Below are 21,125 nucleotides of genomic sequence, written 5' to 3' on the forward strand. Positions count from 1 at the left end.
ATGCATGGAATACGTGACGGATCAGTTTGCTAGACAGGGATATACAGGGAGAGGGTGTGACAAGACAAAGAAAAAAGAGTATCAGTTATAAGATGAAACGCTATTTTAAAGACTCATGGTTTTTACTCTGAAAAAAAAAAAAATTAAAGCAAGTAAAGGGGACTTTCAGTTTCCAGTGTCACGTATAAGTTTGGAATTTACTACCACAACCTAACAAGTTAAAAGATGAACCAACTAAAAAATCAGTAACTCATTCTGGATCGTTAAGAGATATGAGGATATAGGGCAAACTGCTGCCTCACGACTGGAGAAACAGGTAAATCCAGTGAGCAACAACTTACCAGAACAAAAGCTCTCTAGCAGAAACCACTCTGAGAACCATTACCTGGGTAGAAAAACATTAAGTGTAATTAAAAAATTGCTGGAGGCAGGCTGGGCACAGTGGTTCATGCCTGTAATCCCAGTACTTTGGGAGGCCGAGTCCAAGGAGACCAGCCTGACCAACATGGAGAAACCCCAATTCTATTAAAAATACAAAAAGCGAGGAATGATCCAAGATGGCAGATCAATAACAGCTCAGGATTGCAGCTCTCAGTCAAAGCACAGAGAACTAGAGGATGCCACACTTTCAGACAAATTCTGGTCGCTCATGGAGCAGAAGATCCCCAGTGGAGGAACCACACGGGTCGCCAGCGCGACTCTTGTGGCCGGTGCAGCGGTTTCGCCGGCACCCCGGCACAGCAGCTCTCGGAGCAGAGTAAACAGGGCTGGCTCCCCTTTGGACCGAGGTTTGGAGGACCCACAGGGGCCACCAGTGCGACTTCTTGTGGCCGGCGCAGCGGCTTCGCCAGCACCTCGGCTTGGCAGCTCTCGGAGCAGAGTAAACGAGACTGGTTCCCCTTCTGACCGAGGTTTGGAGCCCGGGGAAGGCAGAGTCACCCATTACAGACACAAGAAGGAAGCCAGACAGGAGAATCCTGGGCAGAAAAGCACCATCAGTCTTAACGCCGCTGTTCTGGCCCTGGGAACTAACAACTTGGACGTCCACTCAAGAGACCTAATCTGAAAGTTGGTAATTTCAAAGACGACAGGAGGATAAATTTACAATGATGGGAAGAAACCAGCGTAAAAAGGCTGAGAATACTCGAAATTAGAACGCCTCTACCTCTAAAGATGATCACAGTTCCACATCAACAATGGAACAAGGCTTGATGGAGAACGAGTGCATCCCAATAACAGAATCACGCTTCAGGGAATGGATAATAAGAAACTTCTGTGAGTTAAAAGAACATGTTGTAGCCCAACGTAAAGAAACTAAGAACTTTGAAAAAAGGTTTGATGAAATCCTATTGAGAACAGACAACTTAGAGAGGACTATAAGTGAATTAATGGAACTGAAGAATACAATACAGGAACTCTGAGAAGTATGCACAGGTTTAAACACTCGAATTGTTCAAGCAGAAGAAAGGATATCAGAGGTCAAAGTCCAACCTAATGAAATAAAACAAGAAGACAAGATTAGAGAAAAAAGGATAAAAAGGAATGAGCAAAGTCTCCAAGAAATGTGGGACTATGTGAAAAGACCTAATTTACGTTTGATAGGTGTACCTGAATGCAACAGAGAGAATGAATCCAAGCTGGAAAATATCCTTCAGGATATTATTCAGGAAAATTTTCCTAAATTAGCAAAGCAGGTCAATATTCAACCCCAGGTAATACAGAGAACACCACAAAGATACTCCTCAAGAAGAGCAACCCCAAGGCACAGAATTGTTAAATTCACCAGGGTTGAAATGAAGGAGAAAATACTAAGGGCAGCCAGAGAGAAAGGTCAGGTTACCCACAAAGGCAAGCCTATCAGACTTACAGCAGATCTCTCAGCAGAAACTCTACAAGCCAGAAGAGAGTGGGGGCCAATATTCAACATCCTCAAAGAACAGAACCTTCAGCCCAGAATTAATTTCATATCCAGCCAAACTAAGCTTCACAACCGAAGGAAAAATAAAATCTTTTATGAACAAGCAAGTACTCAGAGATTTTATTACCAACAGGCCTGCTTTACAAGAGCTTCTGAAAGAGGCATTACACACAGAAAGAAACAACCAGTATTAGCCTTACTAAAAATATACCAAAAAGTAAAGAGCACCAACATAAAGAAGAATTTTCATCAACGAATGGATAAAATAGCCAGTTAACATCAAATGGCAGTAATCCTAAATTTAAATCTACTAAATCCCCCAATCAAAAGACACAGCCAAAACCCAACGGCATGTTACATCCAGACCTGTTTCACATGCAAGGATACACAAAGACTCAAAACCAAGGGATGGAGAAAGATTTACCAACCAAATGGAGAGCAAAAATAAATAAATAAATAAATAAATAGCAGGAGTTGCAATTCTCGTAGCGGATAAAATAGATTTTAAAGCAACAAAGATACAGTGGTAAAAGGATCAATACAACAACAAGAGCTAACGATCCTAACACCCAGATACATAGAGACTTAGATTCAATGAGACAGAAAATTAATAAGGATATCAAGGACTCGAACTCAGATCCAGAACAAGTAAACTTAATAAATATTTATAAAGCTCTCCACTTCAAATACATAAAATATACATTCTTGTCAATACCACATCACACCTACTCATAGGTTTAAATGAAACATTGATTGGCCATTATTAATACCCTTTTTTTTTTTTTTTTTTTTCAGAATAAAGCAATATTTCTGTTCACCCTCCCTCTCTCTCTTCCTCTTTCTTTCTCTCCTTTACTCATTTTTTTTCTTTCCTTCTCTCAAAAAAAAAAAAAAAAAATACAAAAAGCTAGTCAGGCATGGTAGCACATGCCTGTAATACCAGCTACTCAAGAGGCTGAGGCAGGAGACTCACTTGAACCCAACCAAGAGGCAGAGGTTGCAGTGAGCCAAGATCGTGCCACTGCACTCCAGCCTGGGCAGCAAGAGCGAAACTCCATCTCAAAAAAAAAAAAATAGAGAGAGAGAGAAGAAATTGCTGGAGGCTCAGCAAAGACAGCACAAAGAATTAAAATCTACAGGGGAACCCATTCATATGGTGAGTCCCCTCGCACTTTCGCACTTTGGTTTTATCTCCAGAAACTCAACCACAGTACATAGGGGGAAAAGATCCCCTTCTTCTAATAGTTTGGTGAAGAGGGAGGGAAGAACCATTTTGAAAAACACCATAGCACTCTGTTCTTCTTAACAAGGCCTGCCTTCAGGAGAAACTATTTAGCCAGTACCTAACCTGTTGGGGTTATCAGAGCCTAACTCAACTGCAGGAGGGGAAATACCCAACTCCAGCCCACTCTAGCCATTCTGTCCCACCTAAGAAAGAAGAAAACAACTTTGAAACATTTGCAAAGTTCACAGACTCAATAAAAGACTAAGACCGAATCACAAGACCACAGAGCACTTCTCAACACCTTAGCACCATACAACTAAAGACTTAATTACAGCAATTCCTTTTACTGAGTACATCATGTCAGACTATCAAAAACAACTATAAGGCTGGGCACAGTGGCTCACACCTGTAATCCCAGCACTTTGGGAGGCTGAGACAAGAGGACTGTTTAAGCCCAGGAGTTTGAGACCAGCCTGGGCAATACAGTGAGACCCCATCTCTAGAAAAATAAAATTAGCATGGTGGCACACATCTGTAGTCCCATCCACCTGGGAGGCCAAGGCTGCAGTGAACTATTAAATAGTTTTAAATATATATATTTTAAGTTCTGTAGAGACAATGAGAATATAGGTCAGAAACCTGGATCAACATAAAGAAAGCATGAGCTACATACAAGAAACGAATGAAGTTTAAAACTTTTTATTTATTTTTATTCTTGGAGACAGGGTCTCACTCTCACTCTGATTGGAGCACAGTAGCATGATCATAGCAAACTGTAGCCTCAAACTCCTGAGCTCGAGCAATCCTTCTACCTCTGCCTCCTGAATGAGTAGCTAATACAACAGGCATGCACCAACACACCTCATTTTCTTTTTAAGACAGAATCTCATTCTGTCCCCTAGGCACAATCTTGGCTCACTGCATCCTCTGCCTCCCGAGTTCAGCAATTCTCCTGCCTCAGCCTCCTACGTAGCTGGGACTATAGGTGTATGTCACCACATCCATCTAATTTTGTATTTTTGGTAGAGACAGGGTGTCATCATGTTGGTCAGGCTGGTCTCAAACTCCTGATCTCAAGTGATTTGCCTGCCTCAACCTCCCAAAGTGCTGGGATTACAGGTGTGAGTCACCATGCCGGGCTGATGCCTGGCTAATTTTTGTATTTTTTTTTTTTTTGTAGAGACAGGATTTCGATGGGATCTCACCACATTGCCTAGGCTGGTTTTGAATCCCTGGCCTCAAGCAATCCTCCCACCTTGGCCTCTCAAAGCAGATTACAAGTATGAGACACCATGTCTTATTTTTCTTATTCTCAAATGGTCTAACAGAAAATAGTTGGTTCAAAACAATAATAGCAACAATTTATTCAATTATGGGTTCTTCTGCAAATATCTGTGTGTGCATATATACATATATATTTTCATATATGCTTATATATCAGTGAAATTAGTGACAGTAATGATACAAAGATGGGTGGGAGGAATCAGATTATTTTGTTATTATAAGGTACTCACCCTACCTGTGAAACAGTATAGTTATTTGTATATAGGTTTGGATTTGTTATAAATGTATATTGTAAACTCTACGGCAACCACTAACTGATTGTGCTAAGAAAGGAGATAAATTATAATCATATAAAATGTTCTATTAAACTCGCCAAGTGGGCTGGGCACAGTGGCTCATGCCTGTAATCCCAGCAATTTGGGAGGCCAAGGCGGTCAGATAACTTGAGGCCAGGAATTTGAGACTAGCATGGCCAATATGGGGAAACCCTACCTCTACCAAAAATACAAAACTTAGCCAGGTGTGATGGCAGGTGCCTATAATCCCGGCTACTCAGGAGGCTGAAGCAGGAGAATTGCTTGAACCTGGGAGGTGGACGTTGCAGTGAGCCACGATCAAGCCACTGCACTCCAGCCTGGGCAAAAGAGTGAAACACTGCCTCAAAACAAAACAAACCACCAAGAGTAGGAGACAAAAAGAACAAGGGCAACAAACAGAAAACGGCAAACAATATGGTAGATATTAATTTAACTAAACCAATAATCACTTTGAACATCAATGGTCTCAAGGTACTAATTAGAAGACAGACTATGAGATGATCAAAAAACAAGACCCAACTACATGTTGTCTATTTAAATGTAAATAAACATATAAATTAGAAGTAAACAGAAAAATGTACCCTGCTAACACCAATAAAAAATTTTCAGAAAAAGCAGACTCAAAGCAAAGAAAGTTATTAGAGATAAAGGGCATTTCATAATGAGACATGGGTCAATTCTCCAAAAAGACATAGCGATCCTTAATGCATTTGCACCTACTGACACAGAATCAAACTACAAGAGGGAAAACTAACGGAACTGCAAGAAGAAACAGATTAAACTACTATTATAGTTGGAGACTCTAACGCCCCTCAAATCAGAAATGGGCAGATCTAGCAGGCAAAAAATCATTGAGGATACAGCTGAATTCAGCAATACCATACATTGACTGGATATAATCAACACTTATCAACCACTTCATCCAACAGCAGAAACACATTCTTCTCAAGTTCAACATGGAACATTCACCAAGACAGAACCATTCTGCAACATAAAACACACCTTAACAAACTAAAAAAATTGAAATAGTGTCTTCTCTCAAACCACAAAGGAATTAAACGAGAAGTCAGTAACACAAAGAAAACTGAAAAAATCCCAAAATGTGTGGAGATTAAACAAGACATTTCTAAATAACATGAATCAAAGAAGAAATCTCAAGAGAAATTTTAAAATATTTTGAGCTAAGTAGAAAAAATGTACATCTTATTAAAATTTGTGGGATGCAGTGAAAGCAGGGCTTAAAGGAAAATGTATAGCATTGAGTGCATATATTAGATAAGAAAGATCTAAAATCAATACTCTAAGTTTCCATATGCTGAAACTAGAAAAAAAAGAGCAAATTAAATCCAAAATAAGCAGAAGAAAAGACATTAAGAGCAGAAATCAACGAAATTAAAAACAGGAAATCAATAGAGAAAAGTCAACAAAATGAAAACCTGGTCTTTTAAAAGATCAATAAACTCAATAAGCCTCTAGCTAGGCTCCTATCAGGGAACAAAAGGGAGGACACAAATTACTAATATCAGAAATGAAGAAAGGAACATCATTCTAGGTCCCATAGACATTAAACTGATAACCAAGACATACTATGAAAAACTCAATGCCCACTTATTTGATAACCTACAAGAAATGGACCAATGCCTTGGAAAATGCAATCCGTGAAAACTCACTGAAGAAGGCTAAAAAAGAAAAATCATATGACCATATCAGTAGACACAGAAAAAAGCATTTCACAAAATCTACACCCATTCATAATAAAAACTCTCAGCAAACTAAGAATAGAGGGGAACTTCCTCAATTTGATAAAGAACATCTACAAAAAGCCCAGTGCTAACATCATACTTAATTGTGAGAAACCAGCAGCTTTTCAGCTAAGATCAGGAACAAAGCAAGGATATCCCCACTCACCACTACTTTTCAACACTGTACTGAAGTCCTAACTAATGTAATAACAGCCCACAAGAAAAGGTATGAAGATGAAGAAGAAAGAAATAATAATGTCTTTGTTCACAGATAACAAGATCATCTATATGGAAAATTCAAAGGTACTGACCAAAACCTCCTAGAACTAATAAATTATACTAAGGTTGCAGAATAGAAAGTTAATATACAAAAGCCAATCACTTTCATATGTAACAGCAATGAACAAGTATAATTTCAAATTAAACCCATAACATTTACATCAACACCCCCCAAAGTAAAACAGGCATAAATCTAATGAAATATGTACACACTCTGTATGTGAAAAACAACAAAACTAATAAAAGAAATCAAAGAAAAACAAGAGATATTCCATGATCATGGACAGGAAGACTCAATACTGTTAAGATGTCAGGTTTTCCCAACCTGATCTATAGATTCAATGCAATCCCAATCAAAATCCCAACAAGTTATTTTGTGGATATTGACAAACTAATGTTGAAGTTTATATGGAAAGGCAAAAAACAAAACAAAACAATGAACACAATATTGAAAAAGAAGAATAAAGTTGGAACATTGACACGACTAGAGTTCATTTACTATAAACTAACAGTAATTGAGACAGTATGGTATTGACAAAAGATTAGAAAAACAGACCAACAGGACAGAATGGAGAGCCCAAAAATAGACCCACATAACTACAGTCAACTGATCTTTGAAAGGAGCAAAGGCAGTACAAGGGAACAAAGACAGTCTTTTCAACAAATGGTGCTACAGCAAAGTTAATTCAAAATGGATCACAGAAGCCACGCACATGCCTATAGTCCCAGCTACTAGGGAGGCCAAGGCAGAAGAATTCCCTGAGCTTAACAGTTTAAGACCAACCTGAGCAACATAGCAAAACCCTGTCATTAAAATAAATAAATAAATTTAATCAATGGATCACAGATCTAAATATAAAATGCAAAACAATAAAAATCCTAGAAGATAACACAGGAGAAAACATAATCGACCTTGGATATGGTGATGTCTTTTTAGATACAACAATGGCATGATCCCTGAAAGAAATAATTGAAAAGCTGGACTTCCTTAAAATTAATGCTATGCAAAAGACAATGTCAAGAGAATGAGAACACAAATCACAGAGTGGGAGAAAATATTTTCATCTAATAAAGAACTGTTATCCAAAATATACAAGACTGCTTAAAATTCAACAATAACAAACCAATCAAGAAATGGACAAAAGACCTTAACAGACACTTCACCAAAAGAAGATACAAAGATGGCAAGCAAGCATATAAAAAAAAAATGCTCCACATCATATGTCATCAGGGAAATGTAAACTAAAACAATGACATACCACTACACACCAATTAAAATGGCCAAAATCCAAAACACTGATAATACCAAATGTTGGAGAGGATGTAGAACAACAGAAACTCTCATTCATTGCTGGTTGGAGTACAAAATAGTACAAACTGAAAGTCTGGCAGTTTCTTACAAAGCTAAACATACCGTTACCATATGGTCCAGTAATTCTATTCCTTGGTATTTATCCAAAGGAACTGAAAACTTACATCAATACAAAAAAATCCCACATACAGTTATTTATACCAGTTTTATTCATCACTGCCAAAATTTGGTAGTAATCAAGATGTCCTTGAGTTTGTGGATGGCTAAATAAGCTGTGGTACATCCAGACAATGGTATACTATTCAGCACTAAAATGAAATAAGCTAATAAGCCATGAAAAGACATCGAGGAATGTTGTTATACATATTATACTTCATTTATTTTTATACTAAGTTTTATTTATCCATTCACTAAGTGAAAGAAGCCAATCTGAAAGGTTATATAACATATGATTCCAACTATATGACACTGTGAAAAAGGAAAACTATGGATAGTTAAAAAGATCAGTGGTTGCCAGAGTCTGCAAAGGGGCAGGAGAATGAATAAGTATAGCACAGAGGATTTTTAAGGCAATGACACTACTCTGTATGATGTTACAATGATGGATATATGTCTTTACACATTTGTCCAAACCCACAACATGTACAACCTAAGAGTAAACCCTGGGGTCAGGTGTGGTGTCTCACACCTGTAATCTCAACACTTTGGGAGGTCAAGGCAGGCAGATCACTTGAAGCCAGGAGTTAGAGACCAGCCTGGCTGACCTGGTAAAACCCCATCTCTACTAAAAATATAAAAAAGTAGGCGGGTGTAGTAGTGCAAACCTATAATCCCAGCTCTTCAGGAGGCTGAGGCAGGAGAATCACTTGAATCCAGGAGATGGATATTGCAGTGAGCCAAATTCGCACGACTGCACTCCAGCTTGGGAGGCTCTGTCTCAAAAAAAGAAAAACAAAAAGTGAACCCTGGGCCAGGCACAGTGACAACGCCTGTAATCCTAGCATTCTGCAAGGCCAGGGCAGGAGGATTGCTTGAGCCCAGAGTTTGCGGTTACATTAAGCTACATTCATGCCACTGCACTAAAGCCTGGGCAACAGTGAGACTCTGCCTCAAAAAAAAAAAAAAAAGAAGTGAACCCCAGTATAAACTACAAACTGTGGGTGATTATGATGTGTCAATATAGATTCATCAATTGTAACAAATGTCTACTCTGGTGGAAGATGTTGATAATGGTGAAGGCATAATGTTTTCAAGGTTCAACTATGTTATAGTAACTACTTCATTTATTTTTATACTAAGTTTTATTTATTCATTCATCAGTTGATGGGAACATAGGTTATTTCCAATTTTTGGCTGCTAAGAAAATTTGTGCACCGGTTTTTATGTGGATGTATGTTTTCACTTTTCCTGAATATACACCTAAGAGTGGAATTACAGGGTCATATGGTAACTCCATGTTTAACAAATGTTGAAGAGCAAACTGTTTTCCAAAGCAGCTGCACCATTTTACATTCCCATCAGCAGGGTGTGAAGGTTCCAATTCTCACATCCTTGCCAATACTTGCTATTGCCCGACTCTTTGATTACAGATATCCTAGTGGATATGAAGTGGTATCCTCCTTGTAGTTTTCATTTGCATATTGACAGCTAGCAATGTTGAACATTTTTTTTATTGCATTTTAGGTTTTGGGGTACATGTGAAGAACATGCAAGATAGTTGCATAGGTACACACATGGCAGTGTAATTTGCTGCCTTCCTCCCCCTTCACCTATATCTGGCATTTCTCCCCATGCTATCTCTCCCCAACTCCCCACCTCCCACTGTCCCTCCCCTATTCCCCTCAACAGACCCCAGTGTGTAGTGCTCCCCTCCCTGTGTCCATGTGTTCTCATTGTTCAACACCCGCCTATGAGTGAGAACATGCAGTGTTTGATTTTTCTGTTCTTGTATCAGTTTGCTGAGAATGATGGTCTCCAGGTTCATCTATGTCCCTACAAAGGACACGAACTCATCGGTTTTGATGGCTGCATAATATTCCATGGTGTATATGTGCCACATTTTCCCTATCCAGTCTATCATCGACGGGCATTTGGGTTGGTTCCACATCTTTGCTATTGTAAACAGTGCTGCAATGAACATTTGTGTGCATGTGTCCTTATAGTAGAACGATTTATAGTCCTTTGGATATATAGCCAGTAATGGGATTGCTGGGTCAAATGGAATTTCTATTTCTAGGTCCTTGAGGAATCGCCACACTGTCTTCCACAATGGTTGAACTAATTTACACTCCCACCAGCAGTGTAAAAGTGTTCCTATTTCTCCACATCCTCTCCAGCATCTGTCGTCTCCAGATTTTTTAATGATTGCAATTCTAACTGGAGTGAGATGGTATCTCAATGTAGTTTTGATTTGCATTTCTCTAATGACCAGTGACGATGAGCATTTTTTCATGATTGTTGGCCTCATATATGTCTTCTTTTGTAAAGTGTCTGTTCATATCCTTTGCCCACTTTTGAATGGGCTTGTTTTTTTCCTGTAAATCTGTTTGAGTTCTTTGTGAATTCTGGATATCATCCCTTTGTCAGATGGGTAAACTGCAAAAACTCTTTCCCATTCTGTTGGTTGCTGATTCACTCTAATGACTATTTCTTTTGCCATGCAGAAGCTGTGGAGTTTGATTAGGTCCCATTTGTCTATTTTGGCTTTTGATGCCAATGCTTTTGGTGTTTTGGTCATGAAGTCCTTGCCTACTCCTGTGTCCTGAATGGTTTTGCCTAGATGTTGTTCTAGGGTTTTTATGGTGTTAGATCTTATGTTTAACTCTTTAATCCATCTGGAGTTAATTTTAGTGTAAGGTGTCAGGAAGGGGTCCAGTTTCTGCTTTCTGCACATGGCTAATCAGTTTTCCCAACACCATTTAGTAAACAGGGAATCCTTTCCCCATTGCTTGTTTTTGTCAGGTTTGTCAAAGATCGGATGGTTGTAGATGTGTTGTGTTGCCTCCGAGGCCTCTGTTCTGTTCCATTGGTCTATATCTCTGTTTTGGTACCAGTACCATGCTGTTTTGATTACTGTAGCCTTGTAGTATAGTTTGAAGTCCAGTAGTGTGATACCTCCCACTGTGTTCTTTTTGCTTAGAATTGACTTGGCTATGCGATCTCTCTTTTGGTTCCATATGAAGTTTAAGGTGTTTTTTTCCAGTTCTTTGAAGAAAGTAATTGGTAGCTTGATGGGGATAGTGGTTGAACATTTTTTCATGTGCTTATTGGCCATTTATCTTCTTAGGAGAAACGCCTATTCAAAATGTCTGCCCATTATAAACTGGGTTGTGTTTTTTTTTGGGGGGGGCACAAAGTCTTGTTCTGTCTCCCAGGATGGAGTACAGTGGTGCCATCTAGGCCCACTGCAACCTCCCTCTCCCTGGTTGAAGTGAATTCTCTCCTGCTTCAGCCTCCTGAGTAGCTGGAACTCAGGCACATGTCCTTACCACACGTGGTTAATTTGCATATTTTTGGTAGCGATGGGGTTTTGGCACATTGGCCAGGCTGGTCTCGAACTGCTGACCTCAAATGATCCACCCACCATGGCTTTCCAAAGTGCTGAGATTACAAACGTGAGCCACCACACCCAGCCTGGTTGTCTTTTTCATACTGAATTGTAAGACTTTACTATATATTCTGGATACACGTCCCTTATCAAATATGTGATCTGTAAACATTGGCCCATTCTGTGAGATGTCTTTCACTTTCTTGATACTGCTCTTGGACAAAAAGTTTTAAATTCTGATGTTCAAAATGCCTGTTTTCTCTTTTGTTGTTTGTATTTTTAGTGTCACATCTAAGAAACCATGGCCTAACTAAAGGTCATGAAGATTTACTCCTATGTTTTCTTCTAAGAGTTTTTGAGTTAATTTTTATGTATGGGATGAGGTAGGAGTCCAACTTCATTCTATTGTATGTGGACATCCAGTTATTCCAGCACCATTTCCTGAAAAGATTATTCTTTCCCACTGGATTATCTTGACACTCTTGTCAAAAATCAGTTGATCATAAATTTAAGTGTTTACTTCTGGGCTGTCAGTTCTATTCCACTGATCTGCGCATCTAAGATAGTGCCATACTGTCTTGATTACTGTAACTTTTTAACAAAACTTTATCTTAACCTCATTTCCCTTTCCAGCCCCCATTTCTCTCATCCTCTTCCCTAAAAAACCTCTCTGCTCTCCACTGCTGCAAAACTCCTATGAAAGAGTTATCCACTTGCTTTTTTCCCAGTTCTTTCTTCTTAAAGATACTTTAGTAAGGCATTTACTCCTAACACTCAACCAAAACTAGACTATTCAAGGTAGCTAATGACTGCTACATTGTTAAATTCAATGATAAAGTTTGTCTTAATTTTATTTGTTCTGTCATCAAGCACTGACAGTTCATCACTATCTCATTCTTGAAACATTTTCTTCACTTGTCTTTCAGAACACTAAGTTGTTTATTCTCAGTCTCCTTTGCTTGTTTCTTTTCTTCCCCTGCCCTTCCACCTCCAATATTCAAGTGCACCAGGAGTTAGGTCTTGCTTCTCTGCTATACATGTTCACTCAATTGATGATTAAAACCAGTCTTATACCTTTAAATACCATCTCAGGGCTGATGATTCCCACACGCACATCTCCAGCCCAAACCTCTCTGCTGAACACCAGATTCACACAATCAACTACTAACTAAACATGTCTACCTGGATGCCTGAGAAACTGCAAATCCAACAGGTTAATTTGTGTATTTTTGGCAGAAATGGGGTTTTGCCATGTTGGCCAGGGTGGTCTCATACTCCTGACCTCAAATGATCCACCCACCTTGGCTTCCCAAAGTGTTGGAATTACAAACTTCTCACTAACTTTTTGTTTTTCACTTTATTTTTCTAATGGAGTTTTAGGTTTACAGCAAGATGGAAAGGAAGGTACAGAGATTTTCCATATATCCTTGCTCCAACACATGCATAGCCTCCCCCATTATCAATATCTCCCACCAGAGTGGACATTTGTAACAACTTATGAGCCTTTACTGACACATCATCATCATCACCCAAAATCTGTAGTTTACATTAAGGTTCACTCTTGGTATTGTACCTTCTATGGGTTTGGACAAATGACATGCATCCATTATTATGGTATCACATAGAGTAGTTTCGTTGCTCTAAAAATCCTCTATGTGTCAAGAATAGGGAGGGATAGGTATTCTGAGGGTTCTACTTTGACCCTTTTAAATCAGGATAAAGAGACAGATGGAAACACACTCTTAATCCTAATATACCATATCTTATTCCCAGTGTGGCATGTAGACTCTAAAGTATATTCTAATCATTCTTATCTCCTGATGTTCACATCTTTGTAATAATGCCCTTCCCCTGAGTGTATGCAGGACCTGTGACATGCTTCTAACCAAGAGAATATGGTAAAAGTGATGGAATGTCACACCTTTGATTAGGTTGCATTATATGAGACTCCCTCTTAGCAGACTAGAGTAAGATTCTTCGAAGGCTTGCCAAAGTAGTTGGCCATGTTGGAGAAGCCCAAGTGACAAGAAAGTTTATAGCCTCTGCAGACAGCATCTATAACCAAAGGTGGCGTCCAGCGGATAGCCAGCAAAAAGCTAGGACCTTCAGTCATACAACCACCAGGATTTTAACAACAATCTACATGAGCCTGGAAGCAGATTCTTCCCCAAATAAACCTCTAGATGAGAATGCAGCCAAGACAACACCTTGATTACAACTCTGTAAGACCCTGAGCAAAGGACCCAGTAAGTAATGCTGCGTCTGAACTCCTGACCCACAGCTAAGTTTATGGTAATTTGTTACACAGCAACAGAAAATGAATATACCCAGTGTGAAGTATTCATCTGGACCCATTGAAGGGGATGAACATACCCAGAGAAGCCACACCTTATGATCATCCACAGTCTCTTTTGACTCCATACAATGGAGAGATGGTCTCAATAGGGTCAGGAGTTCATAGGTTAATTAGACTTTGGCTGGAGCAAATGCCATATTGGAAGATAAGAGGAAAAAGACAGTTTGGAGAAAATAAACTGGTACCCTCTGTACTTTCCGCTCAATTGTTCTGAAAGCCAAACATATTGTCTGTGAAAAAAATAAAAACAAAGAGGTATGTGGATGGCCTCACATGCCAAACTACTCAGTAGGCAATACATAATCATTTCTAAGGAAAGTAGATGACCTAATCTGACCTCTGCGTTAGGAAAATAAGTCTAGTCACATACAAAAAGCAATTTGAAGAGAGAGGCTGGAAGTAGATAACTAGATAGGTTGTTCTATTATTTCACATGAGTGCCTGAATTAGGACAGGTAAGAAAGAACGAAAAGAACAGACAGGTAATATCTCCTGAAGGTATAAGTGACAGGATGTGGCAACTGATTAGATGTAGGAAAAGAAGCTGTTTGAGCCAAAGACAACTCAGGTATTTCTAGCCAATGATACTGGAATATAAGTCAACAGTATCATTAAATGAGACTGGAAACAAAGAGGTTCTGGAAGGGACAGATAATGAGCTCCAAGAATGACAAAACAGTGAGAAGCAGAAGGGAAAGAAAAAGAGAAAAAAGAAGTGCACAGCAAGAGAAAATAAGACAGGTGTTAAAGTACACAGAATGCTCTTGCAGTATTAAAGATGAGTAAACTACCATATACATTATATCCAGTCAGTCCCTGGAGCTAAATGCTTTAGTCTTAATTTTCAAGAGATACTAATACAAAATTACTTAGCTAGGCATGGTGGTTCATGCCTGTAATCACAACACTTTGAGAGGACAAGGCAGGAGGATCGCTTGAGCCCAGGAGTTTGAGACCAGCCTGGGCAACAAAGCAAGAACTTGTATCTATAAAAAAATTAAATTATTTAACTCAACATTTTCCTCCCCACCTTCATTTTATATATGTATATATAATATTTCCAAAGAGGTTATATGGTTTGCCTAAAGTTACCAACTGCTTAGTGGTAGGGCCTAGGTTAAAATGCAAGTCCTCCTTAGACTCAGTCTACTTCATGTCCTGAATTATGTTAGAGGCAGTCCTTCCTTACATAAACCAATTATCCATGTCCCTTTATGGTCAGAGATGACTGCCTGGGCATATCCCCTCATGGGGATTCAGTACCTGGAATTTTCTCTTGTGGTTCTTCTTTCTGCTATATGTGAGAGAAATCATATATGGGATCAACCAGCAAAACAGAAAAGGAACCAGGCAGACAATCCCTAAAGAAAATAAACATGACAGTAAACTAGACCCCAAGAAATGTCTAAGGATTTGTCAGCAGCACTGCACTTCTCCCACACACAGGTGTTCCTATCCCTTACCTTCAATACTCACCAAAAGAAATTCTAACACCACAAATGCCCTCACCAGTGGCTGAAACTAGTAAGAATAAAGCTGCAACAGGCATTTTCAACTGCTACTTAACTGAAAAGAAAAACATTCCCCATAAATACATATCAATTCTTAAGGATAATTTCTCTAGTTATTTAGGCATTAGATTTTTAGAGGGTAGGCCAGAAAACCTACCTACAATGCACAACATAATTTCAGTAGAAAAATGCATTTTGGGCCCGGTGCAGTGGCTCACGCCTATAATCCCAGCACTTTGGTAGGCCAAGGTGGGAGGATCACGAGGTCAAGAGATCAAGACCATCCTGGCCAATGTGGTAAATCCCCGTCACTACTAAAAAATTCAAAAATTAGCTGGACACAGTGACACGCGCCTGTAGCCCCAGTTACTCGAGAGGCTAAGGCAGGACAATTGCTTGAATCTGGGAGGCAGAGGTTGCAGTAAACCGAGATTACACCAATGCCCTCTAGCCCAGCAACTGAGCAACACTCCATCTAAAAAAAAAAAAAAAACGCAAAAACACATTTTGAATTCAAACAAAAAAGTTATTTCATAACTCAAGACTATCTTACATTTTTATATTACATCTCAATTTAGATTAGCCATATTTCAAGTGCTCAAGAGGCTTTCATGACATTGTCAATAGAATGACTTAGTCTATATTATAAAGTGTCTTATCACAACTCCTTTCTCTGAATGTGTAAAATGGTGAATATATAAATTATAAAATTATTCAAGCCAGCTCGCACCTATAATCCCAACACTTTGGGCAGCCAAGGCAGGAGGATCACTTGAGGCCAGGAGTTTGAGACCAGCCTGGGCAACTTACCAAGACCTTGTCTACAAAAAATAATTAGCCACATGTGGAAGAATATATTTGTAGTCCTAGCTACCTGAAAAGCTGAGGCAGGAAGACTGCTTCAGCCCAGGAGTTTGGGGGTACAAGGAGCAATGACTGTGCCACTGCACTGCAACGTGGGTAACAGAGTGAGACCCTATCTCTAAATATATATATATGTGTAATTACTCAAAATTTCCAAAGCCATTCTTAAATACTTTAAGGTTTCCTTTCAAACAGAAAAATTAAGTACAAAAGGAAACACTTTTAATAAAAAAGAACAGGAACTTTCTAAATCTTAGCAAGATTATACACTCAGGCATGCTGCTAGATCTTCTTTCTTGACCTCAAGTAACTTATCACATCCTGATGTAACAATCAAAAGCTTCATTTTCACATACACTGTCCTATGATAAAGATGTGAATACCACCAATCAAATAAAATAGGACCAAGGTCTAAAGTACCACTTAAATCAATTAAGTACACCTAATCTCTCTGGAAAATAATCACAGCCACAAAAATGGACAAATTTCTGAAATCACATCATATAAGAAACAAAGGAATATTTAATATTTCAATGGTGTTTTCCATCATGTTAAAAGTGCAGAAAAAAATGCACCAAATTCTCATAACAATTTTCCTGGTTCTGACACCCTATCACTGTTGATTAAATCTAAGGGAAGTATTTCATTGCAAATTGGCTTCTCATTATTGCCTAGCTCCCTGCTCAAGACCATTCACTTTCAGAAAATCTTTCTGTAACTACAAAGTCTCAACATTTGGAATCATGGTTTATGTTTTATGTTTTATTTGTTCTGGATATATCTTCTTTGTGTCTGTGTAATTTTTAAAATACCAATTAGGTGAGAAATCTTTCAAAGACCAGGACTATATTTTCTATTTTTTAGGCATCTATCTCCAAAGACAGCACTAGCAAAATGAAAAATGCAAAAACTTTACAGATAACACACAACTTAATAAGCCAGTTCTGCCACTTACTAGCTGGATGATATGTGTCTCAGATTCTTTATTAGTAAAATGGAGATTTTAAATATCAATTTTGAATGTTATGAGAATTCTATAAGAGAATACAGGCAAAGTGCATGGCATGAAGTAGACAGCTTGATGAAGAATACCACAACTGATAAGAGTAACCTAAAGCTGCTACTACATAAAAAGGCTAAATATATTTCTTGCGAGTACAGTTTTCCAAACATTTATATAAAAATCTCTTTTCATTCTTTATCAGCAAACTTTAAAAATGGTCTTGTTCCCATCTCCACCCCCTAGAAATCAAGTTAAAAGAACTACATATAGTGGAATATAATTTGCCAGCTCAACAACTACTACCAAACTGCACTCTCACATATCCATAGCACTAATTTATTTAGGTTGAATCATATGAAACCACCATTTTGATATTATCAAAACTGGTCAACTTACTGACCATTTCACATGTGTCAACCTGTAACTTACATGCTCAAAGAACACACTTTAGTGATCCCAACCTGAGATTAATTTGCTACATATACGCAAAGGCTGTTAAATGAGGGCTTTGAAATAAAGAGAAATTTAAAAGTTCATTCTTATTTTAATGCTTTTACTTTTATACTATTTTTACCAAAAATACTATTGACACTGAAAGTGTAGGCTTTTTTACCCCCCACACCAACCAATTCTCCAAGTCTTTGGATACCATCTAGATGTCCTACAATTCAGTTCAATTCCAACATTACCTACCTGGACTATCACAGATCCCAGAGGTTAAGGGCTCATTTCAGACACCAGTCCCAAGTCCCAAGTCACCAGTCAAAAGTCACAGATCGCTGCCTGTACCAACTAACTTTCTCTAAACTGGGGGTTTCCATGACCATCTTCAGGTTTGATAATTTTCTAGAAGGGCTCTCAGAACTCAAGGAAATAGTTTACTTACTAAAGCAGTTTATTAAAGGATACAACTCAGGAACAGCCAAATAGAAGAGATGCACAGGAAAATGTAACATTTTTTGGAGGGGGACCCAAATACAGGAGATGAAATTATTTGCCACAAAAATTCTGGGGATAATTCTCAACAGAATCTACCTCAATGGTTTCAAATCCAGGTCACAATGAAATCAGCAAAAGAACTTTAAAAGAAAAATTGTCCTAACTCTAAGAGATTAGGGCCAAAAGGAATAGTGTAATAAGGTCTCCCAAATGCTTCTAAATATACATCTAAGTAGCAAACCATTGTTCTATGATGATTTTTTTTCATACTTGTACATTTTATAAATCAAGACTGAATTTTGAGGCCAGGTGCCATAGCTCATGTCTGTAGTTGCAGCACTTTGGAAGGCTGAGGTGGGAGGATGGCTGGAAGCCAGGAGTTCAAGACCAGCTTGGGGAACATAGGAGACCCTGTATCTGTAATAAATAAATTTTAAAAAGAAAAAGGAAAAACAACAATTTTGATTGTTTTATTTGTTTGGTAAAGTTCCAGAGGTTTTACTCTGCCAGAACAGAAGGCTACATTCAAAATAATCTAATTCAAAGGACAATCATATAAATATTTATGGTATAATTCTATACAGTTTCCACATTAAAAAAAAATAACACCACATTATCAGGTAGACAACATGTATACCAAGAAACATTTATCTAATTCCTAGCATTTCAAGTAATGCACAAAAGTTTACATTTTAGAGAGATTTTGTGATTTAATTTGTAAAACATGAAGGAAAATTTGAAGTATTTCACTAGGATCACCATGGTAATCTTCAATTACTACTAATATTTCTACATATTAGAAAAATCCAACCTTGCTGAATACTAAAAACATTAACAATTTGTTTTATATGAGTTTAACCAATCCACTAAAAAAAGAAACCATAGTTGAAATATAATTCCTATTGAATTTCAATTAAACATTTAAAAGTAAGAATCATCTTACTGTTCTAGAATCCGAGAAAGGATTATATTCATCAAGTCCTGGTGGAACATTTCTTGTCACTTGTGTAACTGATGGATCCTAGAATAAAATTCGAAGAAGAAAAAAAAAGATTATCCTTTAAAAAATAATTTTGATATTTATATACCATTTGCTTTATCTATACTTATGGTCACCCAGCAAAGCTAACAGAAAAATAAAAGATGACTATCAGATTTACTCAGTCTCATTTCAACAATGGTGATGTTTAAACCCATACAACCCTCACATTCTCAAAGGAAAACAAAAACTGGGTTAGATTCAAATCAGCTGCAAGCTATTACATTACAATAAAAAGTAGACCACCTCTTAATAGCTGTGTGGAACTGACTATACAAGAGCATCTTAACAAATCTCAGGTAAACCCACCATCATTTCCTTTGACCTCCATAAAGATTTCATGTTCCACTTTTTATAACATCTTCAATTATTCCCACTGCAGATTTCATACTGCATTTCACACTGCACAGACAGCTAAATACAAGAAGCTCAAAGCATTACATATCGATGTCATATACAGCCAACATCATCTATAGAATTCAATATTAAATACATCTTGTTTTATTCTACTCCAGTATCTCTACTAGTTTATTTCACCACATGATCGTAGACTGTCTTCCCTTTTCCAAGCATAGTACATGACGACACCATTCCGACTTTTCAAATCTTTTAATATTAAGCTTTCATAAAAATGACAAAATCACACAGTGAGAGGGAAAATGGCAGACAGGAGGCAGTACTAACTTGCAGCTCCCACTCGATGAACGGAGCAGCACGTGGAGATCTACATCATGAACTCTTGCTCCAAAAACAATGGAGGAAGATACCAGAAAAGCCAAGAGAATCCACAGACCCTCTGAAGAAGGTAGACTGCTGCTGCAGGCTCCTGGGATAGCCAAGGAACTCTGAAGACAAAGGACATAATCTCATAGGAGCTCCATGATCCCACCCACCACCTGATCTTCCTTCTACTACAGCAGCTAATGCACTCTTGAAAGTGCCACCTCCTGGCTGGAGGCCAACCAACATAAAACCTGCATACTTAAAAATAAAATCTACCCAGCTCACGCCTATAATCCCAGCACTTTGAGAGGCTGAGGCAGGTGGATCATGAGGTCAGGAGTCTGAGACCAGCCTGGCCAACATAGTGAAAACCTGTCTCTACTAAAAATACAAAAAAGTAGCTGGGTGTGGTTTTAGGTACCTGTAATCCCAGCTATTTGGGAGGCTGAAACAGGAGAACTGCTTGAACCCAGGAAATGGAGGTTGCAGTGAGCTGAGATCATGCCACTGCACTCCAGCCCAGGTGACAGTGTAAGACCCCATCTCAAAAAAAAAAAAAAATACAGCCAAGGACTCTCATAGAGTCCACTTCGCTCCCCTGCTACCTCCATGGGAGCAGGTGCCAGTATCCATGGCTGAGACCTGAAGACAGATCACATCACTGGTCTCTTTGCAGACAATCCCCAGTACTAGCCCAGAGCCCAGTAGCTCCACTGTGTGGCTAGATCCAGAAGAAGAATGAATCACTGCAGTTCAGTTCTCAGGAAGCCCTATCCATATAGGAAAGAGGAGGGCACCACATCAAGGGAGCACCTCATCAGACAAAAGAAACTGAACAGCAGTCCTTGAGTTCCAGATCTTCCCTCTGATACAGTCTACCCAAATGGGAAGGAACCAAAAAAAACAATTCCAACAATATGACAAAACAAGGTTCTTTAACACCCCAAAAAGATCATACTAGCTCACCAGCAATGGATCCAAACCAAAAGAAAACCTCTGAACTGTCAGAATTCAGAAGGTCAACTTTTAAACCAATCAAGGAGGCACCAGAGAAAGGTAAAGTCCA

General features: G+C 38.5%; 1 protein-coding gene across 2 annotated transcripts in view; it reads right to left on the reverse strand.

Annotated features, from left to right (window-relative positions):
* SCAMP1 (secretory carrier membrane protein 1) overlaps positions 1 to 21,125 on the reverse strand; it is a 115,457-nt gene that overhangs the window by 67,420 nt on the left and 26,912 nt on the right. Inside the window, exon 2 of one of the 2 annotated variants that reach the window (XM_002744836.6) lies at positions 19,241 to 19,318. The exons of the other annotated variant lie outside the window; for it this stretch is intronic. Coding sequence (XP_002744882.1) covers positions 19,241 to 19,318 — 78 coding nt within the window. The remainder of the gene's footprint in view (positions 1 to 19,240; positions 19,319 to 21,125) is intronic. 2 annotated transcript variants of the gene reach the window in all.

The sequence above is a fragment of the Callithrix jacchus genome, chromosome 2 (assembly GCF_049354715.1).
Source record: "Callithrix jacchus isolate 240 chromosome 2, calJac240_pri, whole genome shotgun sequence".
NCBI lineage: Eukaryota > Metazoa > Chordata > Mammalia > Primates > Cebidae > Callithrix > Callithrix jacchus.